The 16,130-nt window shown below is 48.6% G+C and overlaps 1 protein-coding gene across 1 annotated transcript in view; it reads left to right on the top strand.

Annotated features, from left to right (window-relative positions):
• The window catches only part of LOC146193575 (uncharacterized), a 39,597-nt gene that overhangs the window by 22,022 nt on the left and 1,445 nt on the right, over positions 1 to 16,130 (top strand). Inside the window, exon 3 of the mRNA XM_084600585.1 lies at positions 4,510 to 5,391. Coding sequence (XP_084456711.1) covers positions 4,510 to 5,391 — 882 coding nt within the window. The remainder of the gene's footprint in view (positions 1 to 4,509; positions 5,392 to 16,130) is intronic.

The following is a 16,130-nucleotide window of genomic DNA, read 5'->3' on the forward strand; positions in this document are numbered from 1 at the left end:
AAGGATAGGCATTTAAAGTGGAAAAGTGCATTCGCCGCATTGAATGTTGCATTTATCAGCGCAACTCTCGGCTACTGTATTTATTTTCTTCGACCTTTCAAAGCGGGCGAGAGTCCCGACGCCACTAGCGTTCTTGTGTTTGAAGATTGATAGCACGCAATCAGGGTGGTCCACGACACGAGAAGGCACCCCTGTAAAAAACATAGAACATATATGTATACGAGAAATGCACGTCAACTTGACCCTTTTAGGAACTGTGCACTGATCTTGCTCTAACAGCTACAGTTTCAGGAGTAACTAACGAGAAGCAAATGTATTCGAAAGTCCGATCGGGGTACCTAGTCGAGTGTGCTCGTCGTTTAATAAGGCTGCGGCACAGCTGTTAATGAGACACACGATCTCGCAACCTGATATCGCGAAGTGGAGCCACTGAGCTCGAAGCGCTTGTCGGCTGGCTAGCGAGCGCACGAAAGTTTCGTTGAGGACGCCGTCCGCTAGTATCTAGCGTATTGTCTACTATATAGCGATATCCTGAAATGGGCACAATCGACTGCAGAAAAAATGGTCGAGGCGACTGCTTTCGCAAGGGAGTTGCTCCTACGCAGAAGGTGTCCGGTGTTCTGGAGTTGTCGCCGCCGTTTCAGCGAAACGGTGGCCGCAGTGCGAGCACAATACGGCGGGCGTAAATTACTTCCACAGTTCACCTTTCGCCCTCTCTTTTAGGCTCCCTTCTATTCGCATGCGGCGGTGATATATAGATGCAAAGAGCAGCACAAACCACGGAGACATGGACGGCGAAGAGGCAAACACGCACACAAACGCAACGTTTGTATGCTTCTTTGCCCCCGTGGCTAATTCGCGCTGTCGTTCGCGTCTGTTGAACCAACTAGTTTGACAAGTTTCTCATCCCCATGATGCTAGGAGACAGGCCGAGCAGTTTCCGCTTATTTCTCCATGCATAAACTTGTGCTACACGTCACAACAGAGGTGTCGCACCCTGTTTCGCTTACATCATCTCGGAAGTGCAAGACAGCAGAAAAGGAGCTCTTACCTGTCACAAAGTGGTCGCTGCAGACACGCTAGTTGGCTGTTGGCTGCCACGAAGTTCCATCAACATTCACATGGCCCATTGCCTGCACCTACTTTGTCCTTAACTGCGTGGAGCAATACCGCGGGGATTGCGAAAAAATCTGTCATTTCTTGGCTTTTTGCTAGAATTAAAGTCCCCCACGGCAGCGCATCGCTGAGGCATCGCGCCAGTGATTGCAACAGGCACGCAGAGCGCGGAGATGACAACAGCGCAGCAGCGAAGTGACGAACGAAGCAACCGACTGCACTGCTCCAACAGCCGCACTGGCAGACGAACCACTAAAAAACATGGCGGTCACCAACTTCCCGCAATGTATTGCGCGCGAATGTGCAGAGTGCCACCATGAAAAAGGTCCATTCACGAGATGCACTGTCTCGACTGCTGTTCAGAATCATGGTACAAAGTAACCGATGCATGCATTCACATTTGCTGCAGTGAATTGCTAGATTGGACCCAGTTCCTTTTCCGAGCAAGCATTTGTGGCCCCTCAAGCGATAATTCAGGCATCTTTTCGATTGTCCTATATACACCTTGCCACGTGTTAGCGGAATCTGAATCACGCTTTCTTTACAATTGACAAGCATATGAAAATTCCTAACACAGCAAGTTTGCTATTTAGAGCGTTCCTTGTTGACCCTGGAACACAATGTAGCCAGCTTACGACGGGCGGAAAACGCTACAGGCACCTTGAACATATTGGCGGCTTTCTTCAAATTATGCTCTGCACAGTGGGTCTACGAAATAACTGATCTCACCCTCCTGTTATCCTCTACATTATCATTTATTTTCCTGCCCTTGATCTTATGAAGCATACCTCGAAATGCCCGCTCAGCAGCTGATACCAGCGACGAGGTTTTTTCCAACACATTTCGCTTTAAGTAGGAAACACAGACGTTTTGATCCGAGATAAATTAGGTTCTGTGCTAAAAAAAAATTCTATATGACTAAGCATTTATTTTAACTATATTCCTAGTTCGGTGCCAACATCGCCGTCGGCCGTGGCGGCCGTGCCATTGACCTTGGCCGTGCTGTCACGTCACCGGCAGCTCGAACTGGAAATGGAAGCTTTCTGCACTGCTACTGGCTCGCGTTCGCAGCCGCTTCCGTTTACGCGGAACGCTACGCCGGCGACGCGTCCCATAGCTGGCAGATACAGATCGATGAGGCTGCGGGCGTTTGTTCCGCGGCGGGGCGTCCAGTCAGCTCCGTCGGATGAAAATGGGCTTTCATTCGTTTCGTCTAAAAACACTTGAAGATTGGCAGATGTTGCAATGCAACTTGACGAAAGGTATTAGAGCAGTGAAAGATACACACTCTCTAGTGTGTCCTCCTGTGCGCTATTACCTTTAGTCAAATTCATTCCATCCTTTACTCAGTCTTGTAACCAAATGAGATTGCACTGCTTAAAAAGGTCATCGACAACATTAGCTTCATTGTTTCCACCACAGGGTAAATGCCTTTCCGAAACTTCCCCATTAGCTCTGCACTTTAAAAGATGAGGCCTCCTTAGCCTCAGAAATTTTCTAATTTTGCCCAGAAAATGAACCTTTCTGCTTGCTATATCCACCTCATAGAATCAACTCCTCGCATTAAGGGACACCCATTTTGTAGGCCTCACATTACAGTTCATGTCCATGACCATTTATTTTTCACGATTTCGATTAAAATATTATTAACTCGCGTTTTAATTTCCTAATTTCCATGTCCACATATAATCTCCACATCCTAATCTCGTCTTCAGATTTTTTGACCGTGCACCTATAAATTTTATTCTGTAAGTGCATGGGCTGCACCATTTTTCAATGCAATCCTTTTCGTAAGCCTCCACGCTTTTGTAATTTCACCCACAAGAGTCAGTCTTGCCTAGGGGCATCACTGGAATGCTTTCACGTGTGGGTAGTAATTGAAGAAATTCGGTAATTGCTTTAGAGTAAAGAACAAACGTTCTTCACAATATTTGTGTCCCACGGTTCACTGCTACAAATTGTTGCCTTACTTCAAGGACTTCGCAGATGCTTTTTGTACCCGCTTCCTCCCTCCATACTTTTTTTAGCCCTTCAGTTCAACTTTTTTTTATATATTACTTTTCAGTTCCTTTCGTACTTTCCTTCTGAAACTGTCGCCCTATTCTAAAATAATGTTTTAGACACCTAGCAGTACAACGTAGTGGATTCACAGTATAACTGAACATCGCTGAGGTTTCACCTATTGACGAAAGAATATTTTAAGGTATTGCAGGAGCTGCCAAATTTGACAGCGGCCTTCGCTTTGCGTTCTCGTCGCATCCCCAGCAGCAAACAATAAATTTTCTGACCACGCTGTATCAACGGACAAATAGGTAATAAAAAGGGACCGTACGCCAGCTGTCTTTTATTCGTCAAATGGGACAAAAGATTGTTAACAAGTACTATTCTCAAAGTTTGCGCAAATAAACACTTTAAGCAAAAATAGAAATGAACTTTTCGCAGCACGTTGTTTAAGTTTTGCTACAATTTTTCAATAAATATGCAGTGAATGTAAGGACAAAAACGCTGTAATTTACTTTATACTCTCACTAAAATTGAAGCCTTTCATATATTTTGCAATGTCAAGATGATTGACACTACTCGACAGAGCTGGAATATTCTTTGAGCACGCCTATTTTAAAGCTTCATCATATAGAATACGCCCTGTGCGTCCGTAAACGTCATGCTGTCTCCCAGTTCCGCGAAGATTCCTCCCTTCTGAAAATTAGAGCAGATTAGTGAAGACGCTCCTGACACGAGGTGGAGAGGACGGCTGGCAGAAGAGCTTTTTAGCAAGACAATTAAAAGGCATATGTGAGGAAAAGGAAACGTAACAGAAAAAGCGGAAAGTAAAGAGAAATAGAGGATAGAAAGAAAGAGAGAGAAAGGTATGGAACTCATTCTTTTAGCCCGTGATAATTAGTTAATTTTAATCGAAATACATTGCATATTTTGCCACTTCATCGTTCTCACTACATCAGCAATTCTAGTTTGTAGCTTTTCAGTACTCGTATATCTTCCAATTGAATGGCTGTGTTTAATAAAAATTGTTTTGATGGCGTTCACTACTCAGAAAGAATTATTTTGCTAGAGAATTTCAACCAATACAGGCCAACCGAATTTCTTTAAACAACCTTCTTAGATTTCAACACAGCGTTTTCATATTTATTTTTAAATTATTATCTCCGCTGATCAGTTATGAGAAGTATATACTGCGAAGGATAACAAAAAAAAGACAGCCTTACTGTATTTATATAGTCATTATCAATGTGTATTCGTTCATTGAGCTGTTCAGTCGACCATTCATTGCAAAGCTAATGAGACGTCATGCAACCGGGGATTGGAAGAAACGTAAAATAAGTTCGCACACTAACGTTCCTCATTTATTTGTAATATATGCTCTTATTGTTACAGGCATAGGATTTGGAGCGAGCCTGACATCTTTCGCCATCTACACATTGCTCTACTTTGACAAGTACACGGCAACAAGCACAGCAATAAAATACTCGGCCTGGTCCGTCTCTGGATTGGTGGGACCTTTGATCATGTCTGCTTTTGCCAACTCTTACGGCCTACATGGGGCACTGCTTCTCAGTGGTGGTCTTGCGATGAATTCAGTGCCACTCATGCTGCTACTCAGAGAGCCCCGTCCCCTGAATTGCTGCACCAAGAACCGTTTCTTATCTGAGCAGCGAAACTCTATAGCAGGTAGAAATGGACTTCTGACAATAAGCAAGAAACAAAATGGCCCGGAACCGACAACTTCCCTATTATTTACAGCCCCCGTCCCTCCAATGGCAAGCATTGACAAGCTTGGTTTAACCCTGACGGGTGTGGCGAACCTGTTCCGGATACCGGACTTCTACGTCCTGCTGACTGTGTATGCTGTCTTTGACTGGACCGCCTTGCTCCATTCCACTACTGCTGTGGACTACGGACGAGACAAGGGAGTTTCCCTGGAGAGCGCGAAGTACGTGCTCACATGCAATGCCTTTGGTCACCTGGTGGGTCGAAGCGTTGTGCCCTCTGCAGCAGACAGGATACCATTCAGCCACTGTCCCATTGCTGTGGCGAGCCTCCTCATTTCCTTCCTGTCCTTCCTCGCTGCTTCGTATGCATGCTCCTTTACATCGTTCATGGCCATAAACGCAGTTCTCGGTGTTGGTCAGGGCTACGTGACCTGCATAAGAAGTGTCCTGATCACAACCTACCTCGGTGTTGAGCGCCTACCGGCCTTCTTTGGTTTCCTGGGCCTCCTTCTTATACCGCTGGCATTGGAGAGTGCAACAATATTGGGTAAGAGAGCTGAGCGCTGTGTTTGCCTTTGAAGCTAAGTTATAAGGAAAGTTATTTAAAAAGCCTCGGGGTGGAAAGGGTCTACATCCATGGTAGCCCCTTTAGGATCAAGTGGTAGCAAAATTCCCATAGAAGCCTTCGTGTCGATTCTGGGCGAGGCTTTAATTTCTTGGCGCCCCCTGCGAACTGTGATGCAGAGGAAACATGTGACGTTGTGACGTCGCGAAAGCTGGTGACGTCAGAGTAACGTACCATTGGTGGAATTTGTCGTTTTTTTTTTTACTTTGGGCAAAGAAAAAGGCCAACGACAATGGAGGCAGAAGGATGTTCGGATAAGGTGGAAAAACGGACACCATACCTGTTCAGCCAACGTTACTTGAATGAATTTTTTCTGTAAAGTTTTTCGTTAACTGAAATCTTACGACATACCCAACTACCTTATAATAGCATCTTTGTGACTCCGTCGTCGTTACCCTAGTCTATCTTCGCATTTTTTGGCTTATTTCTTCGGGCACGTTTCTGAATATAAGGGGCATTTGAATTTGGCAAGCACATGAATAAGAAAGATAGAACAATTCCCCTAAGGGCATAAATGAGTGAAACTGAGCTAATTCTAAAGCTAGGCTTTTACCTCATGATTAACCACATAGACGCGTCAGCGTCACATGTAAATCTTGAAATATATAAACGCCACCGTCTCTCATTTGTCTTCCATGGTCTTATGTAATCCTCGTGATAACAGAATGACCTGAGCATAGGTTTGCAAATGGGATGCGGTGAGATTATGAAAGGGTAAGAAATTTTGCGAAGAAGGAAAGTGCCAACAGTGTCAAAGAATCAAGAAAAACTAACGGGAGATATGTTAACGCTTGCGTTAGAACACCTACCTATAACACCTTAGTTAAATTAAATAAAGTTAAATTGGTTCACAGGAAGGGAAAGGCGCAGTAACTGTCACACTTGCTCTGTGGACACCCGAACCGCACCGTAAGGGAAGGGAGGAAGGTGGGAGTGAAAGTGGAAAGAGAGAAAGAGGAGCCGTAGTGGAGGGCTACGGAGTAATTTCGACCACCTGGGGATCTTTAACGTGCGCTGACATCGCACAGCACACGGACGCCACTTCGTTTCGCCCCCATCGAAACGCAGCCGCCGTGGTCGGGTTCGAACCCGGGAACTCCGGCACAGTAGTCGGGCGTCTTACCACTGCACCACCCCGGCGGGGCGTAACACCTTAGGTAAAACATTATAACGGGGATCATTATTATTTAGAAGTTATTGCGTCTGAGAAGTGAAAATAGCTGCGATACAGCTTCGCTCCCTGAAACTGAAATCATGCCTGGTTCCCGATTCTATTGTTTTGATAGCCCTTAGTTATCGCTGAATGGATTCGATTTGTGAGGCAATAAATTTGTGACAACTTCAGTATTTAACATATTTGTGAGAACAATACGAGTCTCCCAATGATAGAAGGTATTGAAAAACAACGCGAAAACGTTTTCCGTGGTCTGTTTTTTGTTTTTACGCTGTTTATTATTAACTTCTATTATGCACCAACTAGCCCGCCAATATGCTTTCTCCCAGTCAGACCTGTTACAGCACGTTCAAGCGAATATTGATACGGTAATGCGACGCTATAAGCAAAACACGCAGCAAAGGGAGCATACCGATGGCTTTGTGCTATGTGACACACGTCTCTATGGCAATGAATCTCTCTTTCACCATTCAATTAAACAAAGATGCAGCGAGACGCCGTTCGGGAAGTCGTGCATCCGCACAACAAGCAGTCATTCAATTAAACAAAGATGCAGCGAGACGCCATTCGGGAAGTCGCCTATCCGCACAAGCAGCCATTCAATAAAACAAAGATGCAGCGAGACGCCATTCGGAAAGTCGTGTACTTGCACAACAAGCAATCATTCCATTAAACAAAGACGCAGCGAGACGCCGTTCGATAAATCGTGTATCCACACAACAAGCAGCCATTCAATTAAACAAAGATGCATTGAGACGCCGTTCGGGAAGTCGTGTATCCGCACAACAAGCAGCCATTCAATTAAACAAAGATGCAATGCGACGTCATTCGGAAAGTCGTGTATCCGCAAAACAAGTAGCCATTCAATTAAACAAAGATGCAGCGAGACGCCGTTCGGGAAGTCGTGTATCCGCGCAACAAGCAGCCATTCAATTAAACCAAGGTGCAGCGAGACGCCGTTCGATAAATCGTGTATCCGGGCAACAAGCAGCCATTCAATTAAACAAAGATGCACTGAGACGCTGTTCGGGAAGTCGTGTACCCGCACAACAAGCAACCATTCAATTAAACAAAGACGTAACAAGACGCCGTTGGATAATTCGTGTATCCGTACAACAAGCTGCCATTCAAACCTCTACCACGGCCAGTAGAATGAAATACTGATTGTTTGACACCGATAACCCACTTTGCACACCGACGCTTGTAAAAGGCAACACTTAACATTCAACTATAAGTCCGCTGACGCACCAGCTCTGCGTGCAAAAAAGCTTCGTTCTGATTACATGTCCGAGCTTTGGGCATCTACGCAGCGGATGATGAGTGGCCGAGAAAAGTCACTAACGACAAGTTAAAATATGATTACAAATATGACACTTCTTTAGGTAGAAAACGTAAACTGCCCTTATTTGTGCGCGTGACTTATGTAGTTACTTTCGAATTTTTGGAGGAATCGCACTTTCTAGACTTTAATATTTGGTAACATAGTTTGCAGGTGTCTTTTTGCATCATTCATCATTATCATCGAGTTGATGCCGCTTGGAGGCAGCAGGATGCGTTTCGCTTCAAGAAGCGTGGAATTTTCATTAATCTTGCTGCATCCATCTCGGCAATGCGTTCACTTGTCTTCTTTAGCGCTTCAAATAGACCTCCGAAACTGCGGTGTATGACATTTAGTCCTCTGCGTACATATCGTGGCAAAGATCTTGTTGTATGATCACCGCTCGGAATACACGCAACGGCAGTGATACGAAAGGAAAATGCCTAGAATAATAATCTAGTCAAAGGCATTTTAATGTCTGCGCTTGCTTTTTTCGCTGCTACAAGAACACACCACCAAACATGAACACACTGCAAGTACGGCGACGTACCTTCTTACACAAGTGCTGCTTGCAAGTGTCCTTGCACTTTCTGGAAAACATTATGACTAGAATTATCTCTAATATCGTATTTATATCACATCATTCAATTGCGAGTGAGCTAAATTTGCCACCGCAGCAATAGAGCGCCGATATTCTCAGGAGAGATACCGATCGGTCCACGATAGATTGCGGTCACAAGATCTGCACAATATCAAATCATACGTTGGAAGCAATGCTGCAACCCTGCCTAGAACCGGTGGTAGGAGACGCTTGCAGGGTTTTGTGATGTTATCAGAATTGTGGATCCAGCTACTGACTGAGGCTCAAAGATGGAGAGATTAAAGAGATTGGAAAAGTATTAGTCATGCTACTTCAATCAAATGCGGCTAAGGTTCTTGCGCAAATATTGTATATTTGAGCGCTGTAGCAAAGGAGCGGACAATCGCCGCTGTGTGCTAAGATAACCAAGATGAAGCAGACGACGTCCTGAGGTACCTGTAGTCAGTAATGTGTGCTCAGGAAAGGAGTTTTTTTGGTAGCATTAACACAAACCCGTAGAAGCAAGGTGAAATATTCCTACCAATGCAATTATTCGTAGTTCGAAGTTCCTAGCCGTCAGGGGAATAGGTACTTTCTGCTATGCCCATAATGTTTTTACGTTACCTACAGACAGAGAAGCAAAATAAAATGTGCAAAATGTACTTTTCTTGTGAAAATACTAATTATAGCAGTTTTCATTACATTTTGTGACATCCTGTTGTTCGTTATGACTTGGCAATACTCTCATTTTCCTTCGTTGCTGATGCTGTTTTATGCGAAATGTGTACAGTCTGTCCGGCCACAAAACGCCATCGCCATCTCAGTGAGCCGTAACCCAAATTAAGAAAAATGGTGCCGCAGAAAATATGCACGTCACTTCGACCAAACTTGTGAGGAAATAATACTTTTTGTAGCATTACGGCTAGGATCATACTGCGTCACTCCTCATTTAGTGTTTATCTCCTAACCCCGTTGGACGCTAGTTCTCGATAGAGATGCGAACTGGCGACATATACACTGCCTCTGATAAGTTTAGATGTCCGCCCACCCACAAAAGCGAAACAGATCCTGCAATTTAAACAATAAATATAAACGCTTTCGCGAATGAAGAAGGCGGTTTTAAATGTGCTTGATCGCCCCCGAAAGTTTTTTGTTGATGAGGCGTCGCCGTAATGTTGCAGCATTTTTACAAACATACACAGAAATTTTTTTATGAGAAGCCGCCACAGTTGTCCCTCCTTGGACCTAGAGCCGGGTACATAGGCTAATTCTCGACGGGAAAAAAGCCTAGCCTAGCTGCCATATGCGATGCAGCAAAATATGTTAGAAAGGCATCCACTAGGTTGGGTGTCATACCTCTGGTGCAACGGTGTCAAGGCCTCCGCTGTTGTTTTCAAAGCCACCGTCTGCCTATGTTTCTACGTAGTGCACTGGATACATATTGTAAGGTCGTCAACAGTGCATGTTTTCTCGAGTTTTCTTTTTGTGTGTGTTTGTGTTTCCTGCCGTTTCGGGCAGCCGGCCCGCGAGGCGCGCGGGCGGAGCGGCGCCGTACCCAGGGAGGGGGGACCTTTTCTTGTTTTTGGGTTACAGTGTGAAGTGTCCCTGCTTGTGCGCGTTATCTGTTTTGTGTCTTTCTTGAGGGGCGAGGGGTCTCGCGCATTAGAGGGCACTCTGCCGTTCGGTGTTTGGCCTGGTGGCTAGCGCGCGAGGCTCCGAACTCCGTCGGCGGACCCCGTCGAGCGTCCATTGGGTGTTGTTTTTCTTATTTGGTATGTGTAAAGCGCGGTCGTAAATCTCGTGCGCGTCCTCGAGAGTGGAATGCCAGTGGTGGAAAGGCCGGGGTTGGGACGCTTCGGCGAACTGGGCCTCGGCTACGGTATTCCACGAATCTGTGTGAACGGGGGGGGACACCAAGGACGTTTTCACGGAAACGGAAAGCGCGCGAAAACGACGAGGTGCGATGGGTGGCCCGGGGAATTGCAGCCCGAGCGAAGGAGAAGACGGACGTTCTCCCGTACGCTCGCTTGGGACGACGGACTGTCCTAAGCCGGAGGGCGACCCAACTCTGTGTTTTATTTGTTCTTCCTCTCAACTGTGCTGTGTTTGTTCATCCATTCAACCTATTAGTTTAATTAAATCAGTTTGTTAATTTAATTCGGCCCATTGAAATTCTTTCGACGAAGCAAGGAGACGGGACCATTACCAACAAGAAGAAGAAGAAGAAAAAAAAAAGGAACTTCAAGAAACATCTTTAGAAGTTTACTGGCGCAGCCGAATACAGGATCACCGTCTCCCGTCAGGCTTCGGCGATCACAAAAAAAAAGCTTGCTCAGCAGGAAGACTTCCGGGCCGATGGACAGCGCCTGAGAAGGAGGTCTCAGTCGAAAGAGGACAGCACGAAAACACAGCAACATTGTGGCCGACGGACCGAGCCATCACTTCAGATCGACGGACCGACACTGAAGCTAAGGAGCTAGCGGCTCAGCTTCGAGAGACGCCCAGCATTGTGGCCAACGGACTGAGCCATCAGTGCGCGTAAGGTGCGAGCCGCGCACCAGCGAAAGACGCCACGCATCACGGCCAACGGACCGAGCCAGCGGTGCTCAGCGCATCAAGAAACTGACTTCCAGCGCACCGGCCAAGGGAGCAGGCAACGAAAGTGACATCAGCCGCTAATGGACTAGCGGTGGACTTTTGTGCATTTTCCAATTATTACTTCGCGCATTGGCAGCAGAGAGGAGCAAAGCCCGGGCGCAGGAACGGCAGACAACGCGGTGGTCAGGGAAGGCAGGGTGGCTACTCCAGCGGAAAGGTGAGTGGCCCTTATGCTGGTCCTCGGAGCCCACTGGTGCCGTGTGGTTTGTAGCGAGTGACAGGAATTGTGCATGATACTGCGTAGCGGTGCAGTGGTCACGAAAATGAGTGCGGAGGAGAGCGGAAGTGATAGCGGAGTTTCAAGAGCAGAGGAGGCGACGGGGGCAGGCGAAACGATGGAAACAATAGGATCAACAGGAGCAGATAAAAGCGGTGGCGAAGCTCCCGATTCAGCTATGCGACGGCTAGAAATGGAGCTGGAGCTTAGGAAGACCACGCTGCTCATTGAGCGGGAAAAAACACGTCAGTTAGAGCTGCGAAGTGGTGGACCACAGGGCTCGCTAACAGATGGTAAGCCGACGCGCGAGGAATCACTAGCGCATTTCGCAAAACGGCTTAAGAGTCTACTGACCGCAATTCCCTCAGATCCAGAGGTTCCAGTGTGGCTCGAGGGAATCGAGGGCATTTTTCGTTCCTATAGGGTGCCAGAAGAGGTTAGAAGCCATTTAGTTTTGCCTCTGGTGACCGCGAGAATCCCACACCTCTTTTCTAAACTTTCAACCGAGGAGCTCGACAGTTACGATCTGGTAAAAAAGACGATTCTGTCCGAGTTGCGTCTGTCGCCAGGTGACTACCTCAGGCAGTTCCGCAATGCGCTTCCGGCTCGTGACGAGACCTGGCAGCACTTCGCGTCGCGAATTGAGAGCTACTATGCTTTTTACATGGCGGCGCGGGGGATCAAAACGCTAGAGGGCTTGATTGCTCTCCACGTGGCTGACCAGATGAAGCAGACACTGAGCACTGAGGCGTATAAGTACGTGAAACGAGAGGAGGGGGACGGTTGGGTGAGGCCACATGAGATAGCGAGGTTGGTGGAGGCTTACGAGGATTGCGAAGGTAAGGGGTCGGGAAGGAAGCAAACAGTTGCAGGCAGAATCCCCTCTTGCAAACAAGCAACTTTGCAAAAGTCCGGCCTAGCTGCGCAGGAACAGCTAGTCTCCTCGAGATCCTCAACATGCTTCATTTGCGACGGACCACATTTCGCTCGCTCTTGCCCTAAAAAACCAGCAACTGGTGACGCGCATAAGAAAAGCGTGAACAGAGTAGCGCAAGAAAGACTTAACGCTGCCGACAACTATGACAGCGGAGCGGTCGGACGGGGAACGACCCGCCACTTTCCGCCTTGCGGGGAGCCATCGGGGAAGGATGGCCTCGCGTCACTAGAATACGTCGACGTGAGATGCGGCGAGGCGGGTCTGAGGGCCCTGATCGACACGGGTGCAGAGATAACGGTGATTAAAGAGGGCGCCATACCGAGCGACCAGGTGGAGGTGGTGGGCAATATACCACTAGTGGGAGCTTTTGGTGCTAGAGTGGTAGCCAAGCTCGCTAGAGTGCCGCTAAGCCTAGCAGTAGATCGGGATCGGCAGATCAGACAGAGTGCGTCACTGTTGTGCGCCGTAACGAGTGAGCTGGCGTCCAGGGAAGCAGACTGCTTACTCTCTGCAGAGGCTTGGGACATGCTTAAGCAGACACGCAGCAGAGCTTGTGAGATGCCCGACATGAAACTAGTGGAAGCCGGGACCCTGGGAACTGGCAGCTGGGGAGAGCAAGAACTTCGGCCGTTGGGAAACAACGAGGCAGATCGGAGTACGGATGAGGTACTAGTGGCCGCTAACGAGACACACCTCGAGGCGACGAGAGCGCAAGAGAATCATGTATTCCGTGAGGCGCAGCGGTCGGACCTGGGCCTCGCCGATGCTTGGCGTCAGGGGAAAGCGAGTAGCCACGGGATGTTCGTACGCGATGGCTTGCTCTACCACAAAGACAAAATTGCCGGCATACTGTATGAGCAGCTAGTGCTGCCTAGGGAGAGAAGAGGCGAGGTACTGATGCTGGGGCATGAGTCCCCGTGGGGAGGGCACCTAGGAAAGAGGAAAACAATGAACAGAGTAAAAATGAGCTTCTACTGGCCGGGTGTTAACGCAGACATCAACGAACATTGCAGGACCTGCCATGGATGTCAAATGAGATCAGACCGCCGAACAGCAGATAGAATTCCTATCGCCCCGCTCACGCGGCCTAGTTACCCCTTGCAGGTGGTGAACATCGATGTTATCGGGCCGCTTAACCCCCCGTCAGCAAGGGGACACAGGTACGCGCTTTGCGTCACCGACCTACATACGCACTGGCCAGAAGTCGTCTGCCTAACGTCGCTTACAGCGCGGAAGACGTGCGACGCGCTTCTTGAGATTTTCTCGCGCACCGGCGTCCCGGAAACGATATGCAGTGATCAGGGTACTAATTCTCCGCTCAGATGACGCAGCTACTCTGCTAGAAAATCGGCAGTTCGCCGCGGTTTTCCACTCCGGAGCATCCTGAGAGTAACGGCTCCGTCGAGAGATGGAACCGTGTTTTCAAAAACATGATTTATCATGTAATTGAAAGTGACAAGCGTAACTGGGACAAATGTGTACCTTTCCTGCTCTGGGCATACAGAGAAGTGCCGCATGATACAACGGGAGTCTCCATTCCAGATGCTCTACGGGAGACACCCGACGGGACCCTTGTCCATACTAAAGAAAACTTGGTCAGGAGAGGTAGATATCCCCAATAATCTTAGAGAACCAGCGGCCCGATACTTGGAGAAGTTGAGGGAGCAGTTGCAATTGGCGGCCGAGATGGCGGGGCTCACCGCCACCACGAAGCAGGGAGCTTATGCCGCGCACTACAACCGCCGTGCCCGACCAAAAACATTCAACGTTGGCGAGGATGTAATTTTGTTCCGCACGGACAGTCACGGAAAGCTCGGCGCAAGGTGGTGCGGCCCCTATAGGGTCAGTTCGAGGCCCCGCCAGAACTCATACGAAATTGAGGTGGAAGACGGAAAGAGAAAGATGGTACATGCAAATCACCTGCGCCCATATCATGCGAGAGTAAGCCACACAAGCGTGATTTTTGGCGAGGATGCCGAATTCGGGGAAGTCGAGTGCTCTCCGCCGCCCGATGAGCAGCTTGATGGTTGTTTGCCGTCCAGTGCGACAGAGCATCTGACTCCGTCTCGGGATGAGCAGATACGCCAGTTGTTTGGGTCATACGGAGATGTATTTCAGGGACAGCCGGGAGCGGCGCGCATCGGAGAACACAGGATAGTACTGAAAGAGGGGTTCATCCCGAAAAAGCGGTATACCTATCGCGTGCCTCAACTCCTCAAAAAGGAGGTAGCGAGACAGGTGGACGAGCTGCTAGATTTAGGGCTCGTATATCCGGCTTCGAGCGCGTTCGCCCATCCGGTGGTGTGCGTAACTAAGAAGGACGGCTCACTCAGGCTTTGTGTGGATTACAGGGCCTTGAACGCCGGTACTGTGGACGACGCTTTCCCTATGGCCCGCCAGCAGGAACTAATCTTTCGGGTGGGTGGCGCGAAATTCATTACCCTAATAGACCTAAAACGAGGGTACTGGCAAATTCCTCTGGAAGAAGAAAGTCAGGAGAAGACGGCCTTTGTTACCCACGTCGGGCAGTTTGCGTGGCGGGTCATGCCCTTCGGACTGAAAAACGCGGCCGCGACATTTCAAAGAGCCATGAACGAGCTGCTACCGGCACACCAAGAGTACGCTTGCGCGTACTTGGACGATATAGCAGTATTCTCCGGAACTTGGGAGGAACACCTTGATCACCTTAGGGCGGTGCTCAGTGCTCTACGCGAGGCGGAATTTAAAGCCAACCTACAGAAATGTCAGGTCGCGGCACCGCACATCCGGTACCTGGGACACGTCGTGGGATCGGGGCAGCATGGACCTGACCCTGAGAAAGTTGACGCCATCAATGAGTTGGCGACGCCTGGCACAAAACGCGAGCTCAGGAGTGCTCTCGGTCTCTGCGGTTACTATAGAGACTATGTTGAAAACTATGCGGAAATTGCTAGACCCCTCACAGCGCTGACGGGAAAGAAAGTGCCAAATTGCATTCCGTGGAATCCAGAGGCGGAAGAGGCTTTTAAGAAACTAAAGGCAGCACTTTGCAGAGCGGCGATGCTCTCAACTCCGGATCCTGACAAGCCATACTGGCTATTTACGGACGCATCCGCTTTTGCGGCAGGCGCCTGCCTGGCCCAGATGGATGGATCAGGCAGAGAGCTTCCCATATCGTTCGCGAGCCACCGGTTCAACGAAACGCAGATGAGATGGGCCACAATTGAGCGAGAGGCCTTCGCAGTGATGTGGGCTCTACGCAGATTTGACACTTGGGTATATGGGGCGCGGGTGCATGTCGTATCCGACCATAATCCTTTGGCCTACATCACGGCCAGCCAGCCAGCCGGGGCAAAACTGGCGCGTTGGGCTTTGGCGCTGCAGCGATACAATGTGACTGTAACCCACCGAAGGGGCACCGCTCACGCAAATGCTGACGCACTGTCACGCTTGCCTCGCGCACAGGGAGGTAGCGAGCCGTTTTAGCGCCCAACACCGCTTTTGCCACCAGTGGGTTTCGGGGACAAAGCGGTCGGGCCACTCATGGGACTCTTTGTGTGAAGTGTATTTGCATGGCGTCTTGTTCTACGCCTCCCGTGAGGTGATTGTATTTAGGGTTCTGTAACTCGGCGCCAGATTGTACTGGCGGTTTTGTTTCTTTTTTTGGGCGTTGTAATGAAGTTGTGACGACCTTTATGTTATTTATCGTGTGCAACAACCAGTGAGGTTGTTGCAACGATCTTAGGAGGGGCGTGTAAGGTCGTCAACAGTGCATGTTTTCTCGAGTTTTCTTTTTGT

Source organism: Amblyomma maculatum, chromosome 4 (genome assembly GCF_055883805.1).
Source record: "Amblyomma maculatum isolate TAMU_Amacu chromosome 4, ASM5588380v1, whole genome shotgun sequence".
In the NCBI taxonomy this organism is placed as follows: Eukaryota; Metazoa; Arthropoda; class Arachnida; order Ixodida; family Ixodidae; genus Amblyomma; species Amblyomma maculatum.